The sequence below is a fragment of the Xenopus tropicalis genome, chromosome 1 (genome assembly GCF_000004195.4).
Source record: "Xenopus tropicalis strain Nigerian chromosome 1, UCB_Xtro_10.0, whole genome shotgun sequence".
Lineage (NCBI taxonomy): Eukaryota > Metazoa > Chordata > Amphibia > Anura > Pipidae > Xenopus > Xenopus tropicalis.
In genome coordinates this window covers 169,330,499-169,347,371 of record NC_030677.2, presented here as the reverse complement: position 1 = coordinate 169,347,371, position 16,873 = coordinate 169,330,499, and the positions used below count along the sequence as shown (strand labels likewise).

General features: G+C 37.4%; 1 protein-coding gene across 2 annotated transcripts in view; it reads left to right on the top strand.

Annotated features, from left to right (window-relative positions):
* The window catches only part of prdm6 (PR domain 6), an 80,067-nt gene that overhangs the window by 41,276 nt on the left and 21,918 nt on the right, over positions 1-16,873 (top strand). For both annotated transcript variants that reach the window (XR_004220413.1, XM_002931726.5), the window contains exon 4: positions 14,992-15,119. Coding sequence is in view for 1 of the 2 variants with exons in the window: in XM_002931726.5 (XP_002931772.5) it covers positions 14,992-15,119 (128 nt within the window). In the remaining variant the exon portion in view is untranslated. The remainder of the gene's footprint in view (positions 1-14,991; positions 15,120-16,873) is intronic.

Below are 16,873 nucleotides of genomic sequence, written 5' to 3'. Positions count from 1 at the left end.
TTTTTGCTCATGAGGCTTTTACCCATGTAAAGATCATATAAAGTTCAACATGACATGTTGAAATATAATTATTTGTTTAGAAATTTGATATGAACATTGTGGCTTTGCTTTACAATACACTTGATGCTGGTTCCAGATTTAAAACACATGTAGACATTTTGAAAATGTTACCTAGAGGTGTACTTTGATCTTTATAGATTTCATATTCAGAAAAATACTACATAATACAGAAGTTTTCCAATATCTGGGTGTTAAAACAGCTGTACCGGTGTAAGGCTTAAAGAAACTACTACAGGTAAACTTTAAAACATAAATTTTCTTGACACAGTGGGTAATGTGGAACATATACAATGTGCCCTTCTGCATACTGTCATATAGGAGTAGCTTGGGAAAGTATTCTCTGCACTATAGTATTTAACTATAGGGTTATATGGCATTCTGTGAAAAAGTATTAGAACAGGGCAAGGAATGGGCATAGAGGGTTTATTCACATGAACACCTTTTTTGAGTTGTGCTACAGTTTAGGTTGTATTTTAGTACCTGGTAAGATTTTGCTAGATTGTGGCTTAAATCTGCACCCAATTGTTAATTCTAAATTTAGGTGTTTGCTTTTATGACACAATCCTCTTTGCACACAAAAAAATGTAAACATGCTGCAGCTGATCACAAAATAGTATTTGTATGTGGAGTGTTTGTAGTAAATCCAATTCAGTAGCACACCGAAATAGTGAAAAAGCAGTGTTATCGAGCCTTTATCCATGCATATAGAGTCTTGTTCATACTGAAGATGCAAATCTGGAAAATATCCATAAACAGGCATTCACATTGTATTGCTATTATGTCACTGATTTTCATCTTGGCAGTCTAGTGACATCTCATCATTGCCAAAATCAATTTTTGCCCATATTCGCACACCTATTGCAAACAACTCCTGATGTGAAAACTACATGAAGCTTGTCAGTAGTTTTTATTAGTTTTGCGCCTAAGGGCAGTCTCAAGACAACTTCGGGTGACTGCAGGACATCGCAGCGACGGTTATTCCATCCCACTGGCGATTTACATTCTAGCTGGTGGGATAACACTGCAGTGAGATTTGTCGCCTACGACAACAAAGATATGTTGCAGGGCGACTAATCTCCCTGTGTACCACTGCTCTCATCCCTGCTTAAATTTTTCGACTTGGAAAATAAGATGATAGTCATGAGGGGAAAATGTTTTCCATTCCAGTTGTTATTTCTGATTCGGCTTCTGGTGTATGAATTTGAGATGTATTCTAAGAGCAACAGTGGCCTTTTCTTAGCCAAAACATACTGGGGGTCATTTACCAACACTGGGCAAATTTGCCCATGGGCAGTAACCTATGGCAACCAATCAAATTGTTGCATTCATTGTTTTACTTGCAGCTGGCTGAAAAAAGGCAATCACTGATTGGTTGCTATAGGTTACTGTCCATGGCCAAATTTGCCCAGTGTTAATAAATGAGCCCCACTGTCTTTTTATTTTAATTGGCCACGGTACTGCAGGTCTATTGTGCCCAGGGGCGCTGCTGCCATGAGGGGAGTTGAGAAACTCGCCTCAGGTGGCAGCACACAGCAAGTTACCAGGGGTGGCAAAAAACTTCATTGATTGACTATAGCTAGATATTAGGGGCTATTTACAACCTTGGGGGTGCAAGTGTTAGAGTACCGTATTGAAAAGAGGCCTGCAGCTATTTGCACAATGCCCCCGCACTGGGCAAAGTACAAAAAAGGCTGATTGCGGCACATGTGCAGATTGCACATTTGGGCCAATGTCATGTCCCCATAGAAAGGAATGGTGACATATGAATTCTTAAAGCAGTAAGAAGTGTCAGTTCATTAAAAAAATTATCCTTACTGTCAGGAAAGTGTTGTGAAATAGGAAATAAAATTGATCATTAGATATTTAGTAAATCAACCAAGTCAGTGAATTGAGAAGCACCTAACACTGCAAATATAACTGGGGAAACTATTGATCTGCTAGGATTCTGATACAGTATGTGATTAATTTGCACCTTGGTGTCATAACAAGGGTCTTAGAAACTCTGAATATTTTGCACCTAGTGCCCCCCACAGTTGGCAGCACCATTATGGACAGGCCCAGTTCAGTTGCACCTTTTGCCTTCCCAATAATTATGCCAGTGGTTGGCCACTAAATTCCATGCCTCCAATGCCCTAAATTTCTAATCATAGCCCCTTTATCCACTTAAGACCTTAAAGGATATGTCAACTCCAAAAATAATTTTTTTGCCTAATAAAAGAAAACATAATTCTAAGCAACTTTCCAATGTGAATTTATTAAAAATGATTAGTGCTTTAAAAGGTATTAGTAAATGGAATTGCTATAGAAATCAGCATTTGCTTAACTCCTGTTACTTTTTAAACAATGTTGCAAGTGCCAGGCTCCTCCAGCAAGTCAGGTCTGTAAAATCTGCTGCCCTGTGTTACATTGTTTCAAACGCCAGAGCCACCAGGGCAGAGAATAAAGGACAAGCAGATACTGCTTTTAATAGCAGTTATATATACATATAATTAAAACACCATTACAAATATGTAATGAATGTACATTGCAAACTTGCTTAGAGTTAAGTTTTCTTTTATTAGGCAAGAAATTATTTTTGGGGTTGACATGTCCTTTAACCCTTTTGTGTATAAATGTGACCACTTCTAAACAAACTGACAATTATCAAATATTGCCGCATTCTGGCTGGTTGATGGTAATGGTATGCTTGATGATGCTCTATGGAGTGTTGTTTTGTTAGGTTACTCTTAGCATTATACATACACAAAACTGACTAACCTAAGCATAACTAGCAGAGTAGACTAGGATGATTTTATGGACTTACTAATTGAATGTCAGTTGCTAAAAAGATGTTATGATATGACCTCAATAATGTTTGGAGGTTTCAAGCATTTTAGGAAAACATTGTCACAAAACCTCTTTTACAAATTGGGCAGGGAGCACATAGGGATATTAAGCCAATTTATCTGCCAATGTGTGGGCCTTCATTGACTGACCCACTGATCAATATCTGGCTGAAAATTGGTCAGGTGTTCTATCAGACAGGGGACAGCAGTCAGTATTCCTATCGGACAAGGACCGCACCAGCCTGTTGATATGGTCCTGTCCTGACAAGTGAGCATAAGTGCCCATTATGATCCAATCATTGGCCCAAGGACCAAATGATGGGATTGAGTAGATTTGGCACAAAATATAAGTGGGCAAATCAAGCAAAGATTTGTTCGTTTGGTGACAAGCAGATCTTAATTTTCATTGCCAACTTTAGGCTAATGTCATTTTCTCTACTGACATATCTACTGACTGGTCCACTTTAGATAACTTATCCAGTAAGCAGTAAACCAGTAAAAAGTTGTAATTCATGTATATTGGTAAGTTGCCATTTCTTGCCATTACTCAATATAATTGCTACTAAACCAGTATTTCCTGGCCATTAGTTAATACTAGTAAATGCAAGGCCTGTCGTGCCATTATGGCTGCAAATAAGGCATTTATTAAAACTAACAAAAAAACTAAATCCATGATTGCCCAGTGAGCACTAACATTGCTAGTAAGTAAAAAAATGTGTGCAGTCCCATTGTTTTCTTGACTGTATCACTGAGCTGTGTGTTGTGTATGTCATGTTAAGGCTGCATGTTCTCATAGTCAGTTTCTTGTGCTACAGATGAGTTATTCTCACTATTCATACTAAGTTAGTTTTGCTTCCAGCTTTTGGAGTGCTCATTACATCTTCCTTTTAGTACTTCAGAAAGTTCATCTCAACAGGACATTTTTAACTTCTATAGTTGATTTTACTCTCTGATCACAAGGAATATTTGGACTAATACTGTTAAATATTGAAACTGCATGTCATCTGAAACTCTGTGTGCAAAAGGTCACTTTGCCAAAGTAAGGAGTGTCTGAGAACGATTATTTCTTACATGGGCAGGGGAAGGAATGCAGTGTATACTTATAAAAACATCATAATTTAGAGAGTTTCGTTCCATCGGAGATATAAAACTGTAAGCAATACTAAAAAGAAGTAAAACCACAGGAGACCATTACTCTGATAAAATAAACATTTTCTGCAATTTTTCGCTCATGAAAGAACAGTTCTGTCTCCATTCATTGTTGTATGACTATAACTATTTTTTATCAGGCAGACAAAATGCTATTTCTGCCACCAATAGAAAATAAAATTATTAAAGACCACAATTTGTTAAAGGAGTTCTTAGAAACAATGAAAGTGGGTTGAACCAAAGTACTTTATGATTTTTGAATGTTGGCATGATTTTGTTGTATGGTCACCACTATTATTGGAGACTTTCCCACATTTTTCAAACTCAGATGTTGGAGCAGAAAGGTGGCACAACTGGGCAGATCAGGGTAATAACAAGACATGATTGTGGTAGGTTGGTGACAAAGAAAAAAAATTCCTTTGTGTAAAAGTTTGTAAAACTATCTGTGAATTCAATGGGAAGACAAAATTACATTGTGGTTAAAGTATTTTAAGGTCTGCAATACCATATACATTGCCCTACCTTGTTAGAGAAGCTCTTTTCCACTACACAAGAAAAACAGAGTCTTCCAATCTATTTCAAACATGGCACCCTTAAAGCTCCTTAAACAGATAGGGGGGACCAAAATCCATTGGTTGATGTGGAATACACAGATAATAATGATATCTGCTTTTTTTCTCTTTTAATGAAACAGGCCGCGTCTCGGCAAAATTCTAGTACGGATTTAAAAAAATTATGATGCTGATGAAACCAAAAAACTATACTGGGTGAAAAAAATCTGCTCATCACTATTCACGACAAAATTATTGATTTTTCTGTATTATACTGTGTCTTGAAAAAATTGTTTTCAACACATTTTATTCCATTGTGATATTATTATTATTGTAATGAATGAATATTTATAAAGATCTATTCCACAGTGTAAAAGAAGGTTATATACATCAAATACTGTATATACTCGAGTATAAGCCTAGTTTTTCAGCACCCAAAATGTGCTGAAAAAGTCACCCTCGGCTTATACTCGAGTCGGGTGCCATGGGTCCCTCCAGACTAGCACCCTCTCTCCTTTGTGTGCAAATTAGGCCCCCCGCAACCAGACCCTCCAGTGCCCTGGCCTAGGCTCCCACTAGCAATACTTATTTCCCCTTACATGTCCATGTATGCTGCCAGTTTTCCAATGCGCAATAGCATGGGGTATTGTTTTTGTTGACCCTCTTCTCCACTTACAGAGCTAGTTTACTGTTTTTCTTTGAAATAAATATTTAAAAACATATTCCCCACTGATGCCTCAATTAATGTAATTTTACTGGTTTTATTTTGATTATTGAAACTTAGCAGTAGCTGCTGCATTTCCCACCCTAGGCTTATACTCGAGTCAATAAGTTTTTCTAGTTTTTTAAGGTAAAATTAGGTACCTCGGCTTATATTCGGAACGGCTTATACTCGAGTATATACGGTATACATATTACATATAGATAATTACAGATATTAGAAGTAAATAAGACCCTGCTCAGATCTAATGTATCTTCTATAAATACAGTATATCATATGGGTCATATATTTTAATTTTAATATAGATATGTAATTCTAAGCAGTGGTCTGTTATTTGTTAATCTTAGTAGACATAAAGACCCAGATAAAATTTAATGAGAAAAACATATTTCAGTAGACATAAAGACCCAGATTAAATTTAATGAGAAAAACATATCTACTAATTCAATTCAAATACCAAGGGAGTTCTTATGTGATATCCTATGACATACATTTTTCTAACTCTTTCTGCCCCATAACAAGACTGCACAGCTCCTTCACATGTAGAATCTATGATATATATATATATATATACTGAGTTGGCCTGATCTACCTTATCAACTATTGCATATTATTGATGGGGACTAGAGAATTTAGTTTTATTAGCTATCCAATAAATTGATGGCCTTCCCTTAAATCCAATACTGATGGCATTTAAAAGTTCAATAAGGGTAGTTCAGGGGGTTACTTTTGGAAATTGTGGAAGAGAGAACAAAGAATAAATACAAAGTTTACAGTCACAACCTACACTGTTGTGAAAAAAATGTTCTTGAGCTCTGCTGAAATAGATATAAAAATGGCATCTAGAAGACTGGAAATTTATGAAGTCTAGTTTTATTTATGGAAATCACCTGGTAGGATTCATGTAGAAATCATGGCTGCATTGAGAATTGATATAACATTACAGCTCCCTCGTGCAATACTACCATTGGCTGCTTTGATATTGATTTAATGCCACAGAGACATATATTTGTGAAGTTCATTTTCAAACGGTAAATTCAAATGGATCAGGCTGACTAAAATGTATTAATAATATTCTTGGTTCACACTTATCAAAGTCTGAACCATGGCAGTAAGTTCCTCCTGACTAGAAGAAAGCTTTACATTTCTGCCCATTCACCTGTAGATTCCAATTTCTCTGCATTTTAGCATATGTAATTGATATAAACAATGGATTTTTAATGTAGCTTTATTACTGCACTAATATGCCAGTAATACAATATATGGCCACTGTCTAATTTGTAGAAGGAATAGAAGGATAATATAACATTTTAGATTATCTTTAATATATGTTTAAGTAAACTAAAATGGGAGTGATGATACATATTCACTGCTTTAACATATAAGGGTACATGTACGTTCACAAGTGCAGTGAGCAAAGTGCAGCTTCAAGTGCAATAGCTGTGTTTTTTCCCATTATACAGTATTTTATCCCAGAAATACAGTTTCATTGCAGTTGCAATGGGGTGATTGCAATGTGCCTTCCATAATTCCTTCTGATTAGGCAAAATTACAGCAACTGCACACACAATTCATCACAAATCAACACAAATCAATTTCATGTGAATGGTGTCTGTGTGCCATTCTTTATGCACAAGTGTGTTGAGCCTGTTGATGCTGGGTATGAAGGGTACCCTGAAACAGGAGTTCAGGAGGTTGCTGGTAGCTTCAGGGTCCCCCTGCATCAGTAGGCACAGCAGAGAGGACTGAGCGGCACTGAGCACAACTATATGGAAGTGAAAGTACCTGTGGGTACCAGTGAGTATGTGTGGGTACTGCAGCTACATTGCCTAATTATTCTAACATGCCTTAGAATAATTCAGGAAACCTACATCTAAATATATATAAAACACTAGATGCCCACCAGTTTACCTTAAACCTTTAATTTCCATATAGCTACACTCTATAATTATTCCTACCGCGTGAAGGTCAGTATATAATTGTAATGTCTACAAGACTGACCCTTTGTGTTCATCTACAAAACTGATATCTACGATGCTGACATTAGGATGTTGTTTACCTACATTTCTCAGGGGTTGGGTGCTGTAGTTAAAAATAGACCTGGGATATGGCAGGTTGGCCGTTTATAAGTTTAACTCGGATAAAACAAGGACTCTTTTAGCTTGCATGCTATGTCAAATCTTTTATGCATTTGCTGCTAGATGTTGAAAGTTTTCTAAAGCCTAAAAAAAAGATGAAAAGTTACTCACAGTATATTCAGCAAATGACATGCATTTTTACAGTTCTAAAAATTGCACTTGCAGAATGTAAACCGATAGAGATTTTCTTGATTATGTTAAACAAACTGTTTATTTAAGCTCTCGTGAGACTTTTAAGTAACTTTAAACAAAGCTGGTCATGCTGAATGAATACCATTACTGTCAATACAGAGTATATATTTAAGATTCACTAGGGCATTTAAGCAGAATAGGAGATAGAGGAAGGGAGCCTGGGCAATGGAAGAAATCTGGGTTACTCAACATAAAAAGTACATACATTAGGGATGTCCAACATATGGCTTGTAAATGTTTTTGCACTACAGCTGACCAATAAGTGGATGAACACGATCCCTCCTGTCATTATTGTAAAAATATTGTATTACTGCACTAGCCTTTACAGTCTGTCCTTTGTAGTGTTTTTCTAGCAATGGCCTTTACCTGAATATGGCGGCCAAGGGGAAATGCTCACGGCCTTCCACTAAAAGGGTGCCTATCATACACAGAGATTGTAAGCCATGTGAGGGCCGTGACACACGGGAAAGATTAGTCACGCTGCGACAAATCTCTGTTGTCGCGGGCAACTAATCTCCCCGCAATGCCATCCCAGCAGCTAGAATGTAAATCGCCGGTGGGACGGCATGCACGTTTTACATTCTAGCCGGTGCGATGGCATTGCGGGGAGATTAGTTGCCTGCGACAACAGAGATTTGTCACGGCGCGAATAATCTCCCCGTGTGTCACGGCCCTAAAGGTGAGGGGAACTCCTTGTATCACTGCAAAGAGCCACTGTTTTACAGGCACTCCATAGGGGCCATTTACATGTCATCTGATGTAGTTGTCAGGTGTAAAGGAGAGAGAGCAGTGTCAAGAGGTGCAGGTGAGCTGTGTCCATAGGGCAGGTGGTAAGGACAGGGCCCCATTGTGTCCTGCACCTCATGACACTCCCTAACTTCCACCTCGAAATAATGCACAAGTTAAAGCAAAATGCCTTCCCTTCTCCTTTAAGTATGAAGGAATATGGCCCATGTGGTTCATATGTACATATGCAATGTGTAGGTGTGTGTGCATGTATTCTAAAATATTTTGATTATGTACCACTTTTTAATGAATAATGTAAATGTAATCAAAATGATATCTGCTTGCTTAGCACGGGGCTAGGCAACCTTCAGCATTCCATTGATGGGAGTTGTAGTTTCAGCTGCAGTGCAAAAGGTTGTCTTCCTCTATTTTTAAAATAACCATACCAGAGCACAATACTAGTTTTGATTAATTAGTAGTGGGATTTTTCTGTATTTTTTCAGCTATAGATGTGCTGTGTAACCATAGCTCTGGTCTTAGTGTTTTGTGTAAATTGCTGCTGTGCGCTGCATATAGAACAGATAGGTATATATCACAGCCTGAAAGATGGCTTGCATCCAAAATCTTGAAAAATGGCAAACATCATATTTAACAGCTGGATGTAGAAATATGTCACTTAAATTTGGGAGAAGTTTTCTTCACAGCAGGGATTTCTCAAAAGAGATCAACATCAAAGAGTATTAGTCTCACCAGTCCAACATCATCTGGCTCCATAGAGAAGCTAAATGAATGAACTGTCAGGATTTTTTTTCTACTAGACATGTTTTTTTCCCAAGGAAAAGTGAATTGGTCAGTGGCTTCCTCTGATCACCAACCAGATCCAGATAATTGAATCCTAGCTCCCTGAAGTTTAATTCTGCCAAAAGAAGACCCCAGAATGACAAATAATCCCACTTTGTACGGATGACCTATGACAAGCCCTGAGATAAAGATGTAGTATGTGAAAGATAAGTGGGAGGTTAGATCTTACTGTCTGCACAACACAATACATTTAGATATTATAAGCAGAATACACAATACAAATTACTGTCTCATTAAAAGCACTGGAACACTTGAGAAGTATAATAAAATAATTTTAATATGCATAGAAAAATACTTGCATGAACACTAATTCACTGTTTACTTTGCTTTTGAACTATTAACTACTTGCTGCATGGTAATCTCCTTCAATAATGCCAGACTGAAGATAGAGGTATGTTGGAGAGGGATAATATGAGAAAACTGTTTGCACGCCATAATTAGCTTTTTCTCAACATCTTCTGGGTTGCCTAGGGTGCCTGATCGGCTTGGCCCTCCCCAGTGCTAGGCTCTTGTTTACCTTAGCAACTAGGCAGTAGTGACTGGATGAGTGAGTGACTGGAATATGAATATGAATGGCCTGAAAAGAAAGGTAAGTAATAAAAAGTATATAAAAACTATAAGAATAAAGTATAGGCTTACAGTGTAATTGCTTTTTAGCTACTGGGCTACCCCCATTTGAAAGCTGTAAAAATGTAAAAAGGGAAGTTCAAAAACTTTTTAAAAAAAATAATTAAGACCAATTGCAAAGGTGCTAGAACTAGGACATTCTAAAACACATTAAAAGTTAACTTAAAGGTGAACCATAATTATTCAAAAACTCTGCAATATTTTAAGGCTAAATAATGAATCATTGTGAGAGACAATGTACATTTTGTAAAGTCTAAGTAAAGTATGTAGTAAGTGTGCATCTTCTGCCCAGGAGGTTGTCACACCTCTAGCCAAGGGTGCTATAACCTCACTTGGCATTCTGTAGGCTGTACTTATAAAATTCACTGCTTTTGATAGAAGCTGTGTGACCCTTGCTTATTCCTCCTGAAACAACAAAGAAGTTTTTACTAATAGGTTGAGGTTTAAATAATATTCAATACAGTGTTTCATGTTTAGGTTACAACATAGAGTTTCCTCAATCATAGGAGAATCAAAACAGAATGATGGAAGGATTATAGGTTCACTCATATAATTTTTTAAGACAGAGTATGCTATTTGTAGGAGAATTCAGATGAAATGATGGAAGGATTATAGGTATCATCAAATGGAATTTAGAAACTACTTGTGGCAAGAAAATATAAGAAGTTATTTGCTTTTTGCCCACAATAGTACATAAATAAATGAAGCTGTCATTTATTGACTAAACTTTAATTTTTAAAAATGTGGCATACAGTTTGTTAGCTAAAGCATGTAGAATATGTGTCATCTGTACACATTACATCCTTTATAACAACAGTAATTTAAATGAACCCCATCAAAGTATAAATAAAACTCATGAAAACATGATTAGTGGTGACATATATTTTGACTTGTTTCTTACACAGGATGCTAAGTGGATTTTGGCCCCTAGGGATAAGGATTTCCAGACATTTACACAACTCCCAGTCTGACATTTCATTAATGTATATGGATATAGTGAATAGTCGCCCGTATGTAGCCAGTGCCCCTTTTGTTAGTTCCCCATAAATGTTATAGATGTTACCAGCACAGGCAATTCTCAGTCTGAAAATCCATCACCCACATTAGAGCAGTTTGAGTTTAACTGGTTGTCCTTCTATACAATTGTAATAATTGACTGACTGAGTAAAATCTGAGTGAAGACTTTTCTCATAACGGGCAGCCTACACAGTGATAAAGTAAAATGGTTGGCTGAATGTCTGCCGCTGGTACCGTATTAGAAGAAAAAAACAGTCGGTACAGCATTCTTTTAATGGGAGTTATTTGCCTTTCAGACTCTTTCTCAAGGCACTGTGGTTTTGTGATTAAGGATGATGGGGTCAGGAATAACATGTTATTTGGCAATTACTGTTCCCAGCACAGTTGTTTGGAAGTGGAGTAGAGTGGCTGTTCAGCGTTACTTCTGTGCAAGTTTGTGGATGCTGGATGAACATTACTTTTTATACCATTTTCTAGCAAGTGTTATAGTGCTTGAGAAAGGACAAAAGCAAAATGTGGTGTAATGTATCTAAGCCACAGTTATTGTCAACAATTGTATTGTTTCTAGCATTTACCAGTGTGTTAATGCCATGGAGTATAATATTTATATTTGCTGGTAAGTGCTTGTGTAATATGAGTTTTACTAATGATTTTTCAGAGTACATATACAGAGGTCACTCTCTGGTTGAGTAGCAAATTCTTTTCCAGTGTGACCTAAAGTTGCCCAGTATTTGGATATCTTTAAACTGCAACTTCAAAGGCACAACATGCTTGTTTAACAGGAGGCCTGTAATTTCTGTACTACAGAGCATCTCTGGAATGGCTCCTAAACTGCTTGTCAAAGAAAGCCATTAAGGCTTAGAGCACACTGCTTCTTATTTATATCCCTATCAATATTATTGATAATTAGTGTTCTAATGTAGAATAGACATTTTACCATTTAAATTATTGTAATGCAATTTGCAGTAGTATTAAAGTTGCTTTTTTTTAATTGTTAGGCTTATGGCAGATGGGGCATTTTGACCACCGCAGAACTCTTGTGCTGAACTGCAGCAGTCAAAATGCTTGTAAAATGCCTGACACAATTTCTAAGAGCCAAGCATGGAAAACGCTCTACCTATCGCAAACACAAGGGCTCATGATCAAAAGCTACTTCTATATGCAGTGTGACCCTGTGCTAATTTAAAGGGCGCCTACATCAAAACGGAGGGCGGCATTTCTGTATGCATACTTGCCCGTGTTTTATAGATATTGGTGGCAGGTAAGCATTTCTGGCACACCTTGTAACCTATATGTCAAGGCAGGAGTGCCAGAGATTATTAGGAGAAGGGGAGCCCTGTAATTAAGGCCTTTTAAAAGCACCTTATGTACAGGAGCCCACTGCATCTATGTACACTGTGATTTGCTCCTTCCACTAGAATTTTAGTCTAGCACAAGGTGCAAAGCGCAGCATGCCCTACAAGTTCCACCAAAGCAAGTGCATTTGGTATGATTCCTGATCAGTCGTGTAGTCAACGCATAATTCATGTTTCAAACAACGTTTCGGCAATCATACTATAATATTAGAGAATTATTTTTCCATAAATCGCAGTAAGCATTATACCACTTACTTAAAAAATATGACCAATGAAAAGTGTTGCGTTTTTGATTGGGATTACCTTAAAGAAATAATTATGGCTTCCACCTCTACAAATATACAGAAACAGGAAATAAAATAAGACTGCCTGTGCAACATAACCTTTGTAAACATGTTTGCTGAACATTTTTATAAAAATAAAGTGAAGCATAAGCATTCCTGCAAGTTTTTTCCTTTAAGCTGGCTTCACACCACAAATTATTTCATACAATTAGGTCATTTCTATTTAAACTGAATAATAAGCAGTATGTGTGGGCCTAATGAGCAATTTGATACTTGTTTTGGATTACTGTACATTTCTACCTTTTAATATTAGGTTGTTATATGAATATAGTTAGTAAGCCTGAATTTGTGGGTTGTGTTTACAGGGTAACCCTTTTGAAATAAAAAATAACAAAAGTGGTATAAAGGTGATACCTTTATTGGCTAACTAAGATAATCATAGCAAGCTGATTACCAATAAAGGAACTAGAATGTTCTGAAAGCTTGCTATGGTTATCTTAGTTAGCCAATAAAGGTATCACCTTGATACCACTTTTGTTATTTTTTATTTCAAAAGGGTTACCCTGTAATCATTTTGACTGGCTAGCACGGCTGGTACATCACCTTTTCCTGGGTTGTGTTTGAAATTGTTGGTTGGGATGTGAGTTTAATAAAGCAGAACAAAAGCACCCGAAAGTGCCTGCAAGTGTGCTGGAATTCTAGGGAAAAACTCTGCTTTGTGTCTAATAACTGTGACAACTTGGCACCTGAATTGCACATTGCACATAAAAGAAAAGCCTAAAAGCCCGATCAGAAGCTTATTTTAGTATAATTGCTCAAAGTGTGGAACAGGTGTAATACATTAAATGCTTGTAAACAACTATAAAAAAACAAGTTCCTTTTTGAATTATAAAAGTGGTACAGATGCATATCTAGTAGGAAGTGAAGGTTTTTAAAGTAATGGAAGACTGTGTGGTCAGTACTACTTGTTGCGGAAATCAGAAATGACATCGACAACCTCAGGGGCTTGCCAACAATGTGATGCACATTACATCTAGGGGTCCATTTATCAATGTACGATTGGTTACGATTAGAAAAAAATCATAAATTGTTTTTTTTCATGACAAAATCATATTTTTGAGCAAAAAATTAATAGCATTAGTAAATGCCCCCCTAAATCTATATAAGGCACCCAGGGAAGAGTAAAAAAACACTACAAGGTACAAAAGAGTCTGACATACCTAAAGCCAGACCATACCTAAAAGCCTAAGATCTCCTGATCTCTAAGGGTAAAGACACAAGGAGCTACTAGTAGCAGCTGCTTGTTGTGGCTACAGAAATAGGCAGTGCTGTTCATTTACTGATAATTGTCTCTACGTGTGGTTTAGCAGGGGCAATTCTCAGTATTGTCTGTGGCAGGGTATTTTCTGGTGTTTAGTAGCCATGACAAGTAGCTGCTACTAAGTAGCTCCATGTGTCTTTCCCCTAACAACCCTTAGGGCAGAATGATGTTTAACTTCTTAGTGATCTTGTACCATGATCAAAATCAAATGCATTGCCCAAATAAGATTATTGTATTTTGAACAGAAATGTAGCTGCCCAGTTATTGTTTAAAGTTGCTCATAAAATCATACAATACAAAATTTCCGGCCCGGACATAGAAAGGACTGACAGATTGATAGCTCTTTCTTAATTAAAAAAAAAAGTTGATCATATAAGTAAAGATCTGCTCATTTGGCAAGGTTGCCTGGTTTGGTCTTGGATTTTCCTCCCTTCCCTGATACCTCATCAGGACTCATTTCGATATCAGTTAGAAAGGTTTATACATGGGCCAATAGGATTCCAACTTGAGTGGGCAAGCTGGCATTTGGCCAGTTTAACTGTGCTATATGGCAAATACAATACAATGCCAAATCCAAAGCAGACAATGTTATAACAGAGCTTAGTAATAATATTACATACTAACCTTTAAAGCAATGGCATAAGTGGCAATCTGTGGCTTTTTGACCGACAGCCCTGCTAGCTGGACTTATCAGACATGGGATCTGATTAATTCCAACCAGGGCATCATCTACATGTATTCTCTACTGGGGTCAGGACTAATAGTAATGATGAACAATTTCACTGCATCTCTATAAAACTGGTTACGCTATATAAATAAAGGATAATTATAGTAATAATTGCACAAATAATCAGAATCGCTGGGAAAATATTGCATTGCCAAGCAGAGTTGAATTACCCTTTACACCATGTTAATAGGTTAATTGTCTCTGAATGTGTTAATATGTTTAATATAAATTGTAGAATTCATAAAACAACACATTTATAGTACAACAGTAAATGTTTCTCTTGCATGTCATCCAAGCCTCTAGATTCTTCCATAAACTAGTGACAAACCACAGAGTAGTAAATTCCAACAAAAGATATATTGAGACACCAGTAACACAGTAAAAATGATGGCTGATGCTTTTTTTCTAACTAATTGACCTTGCAACCTTTTCTCTAGATATATGACCAAGATGGGACTCTACAGCATTTTATTGATGGAGGAGAGCCTAGTAAGTCAAGCTGGATGAGGTATGTCCGATGCGCTAGACACTGCGGGGAACAGAATTTGACAGTAGTTCAGTACAGGTAATGGGTTTGTTAAATCGACATGCATGTTCCAAAAAATTGCATTGAAACTTTTTATAAATTAAAGGTAATTTCAGATGTGTCAGTTTAATAAACCTACACTTTGTTTTTGTTGGGCATAATATGTTGATATTTTATTACTGAATAGTCATTATTACAGAGGATTCCTTTATGGTATCTCTCTTGGAGGTTCTAAGCAAGTTTACTGTTGCATGTCCTTTGTATAATCATTGTAGTCATTATTGCCCTGAGTGGTCTTTGCATAATAAGGACAAAACCCTGCACTACAGCTCTTATATAGGGTGCTCAAAGTGAGTGGTCTTTGGACATTTTTGGCTCAAGCTTTCCTATAAGGCCCAACTTTTAATCTGGGCACCCCTTAGCTCATTACAAGGTTATAACTGTATCAGGCATCCATTTATCTAAAACCGCAAAAATTTGTTAACCCCAGATTGCACATTTACAGTAGGATGATTGTTTAGAAAAGCCAGCAGACATTTTCTCCAGATATAAAATGCCCTTTGGGATGACCTTCACTTACGACCACTGTATTTGGCCTATATATCATGCTTTCAGGAGCCATTTGGTTTATTATATGAAAATGTATGGGTGAGAATAAGTTTAAGGAGAAAACTTTCATCTTATTTCAGTTTTTCCCATATACTTCAATAAAGTTTTCATGTGATTAACAATGAGATATATTTTTCTTTCTAAATTGTATGTGGTTCTATGGAAATTGAATTAGAAGATAATCAAACTGTATCTGGCCCAATATGAGAAAAAGATGAAAACTTGCTGAGATAAGATAGCAGCATTTTTAATACATTACATCCTTAGGCTGAGAGCACACAGAGCATTGGCTCTGCTGCTCTTAGCCTGTGTGGTTTTTTTTTAGGTTAAGAAGTGGATACACTCCCTTCACCAACTCAGTTGCTCTGCATTTAAAGGTACAGCTTCTGCTCACTTGTAGGCGCACACAGCAGAGAGAGGTTGGTTTTGGGCTGACCTCTACTCCACTGTGTGTGCCTGCAAGCGGCAGAAGCTGTACTTTAAGAGTGAAGACACATGAAGCTACTAGTAGCAGCTACTTATCATGGCTACAAAAATAGACAATGCTGATAATTGTCTCTACATGTGTTTTAGCAGAGGCAATTCTCAGTATTGTTTTTGGCAGGGTATTTTCTGGCGTTTAGTAGCTGTGACAAATAGCTGCTACTAAGTAGCTCCGTGTCATTGCCCTTAAAAGAGAAGGAAAGGCTAAGTCACTTGGAGGTGCCAAAATGTTAGGCACCCCCAAGTGACTTAAATCGCTTACCTTTTACCCCGGGCTTGTGCCCCTGTTAGGAGAAAACAGCACCAGCCAAGGGTACCTGTAGCGCTTCCTTCTTCCTCTTTCTTTTGCCGGCAAAATCCCAGGGCCGGTGCATGCACAGTAGAGTGAAAAGTCGACTTTATTGTTCAGCCTTTCACTCTACCGCACATGCGCAAGTGCACGAAACAGGAAGAAAGAAGCGCTCGCAGCTACCCTGGGCTGGTGCTGTTCTCTCCTAACAGGGGCACCAGCCTGGGGTACAAGGTAAGCGATTTAAGTCACTTGGGGTTGCCTAACATTTTGGCACCCCCAAGTGACTTAGGCTTTTCTTCTCCTTTAAGTGCAGAGCAACTGAGGTGGGGAAGGGAGCGGATCTGCTTCTCTTAATCTAAAAAAAAATGCAGGCTGAGAGCAGCAGAGCCAACACTCTCTATGCCCTCAG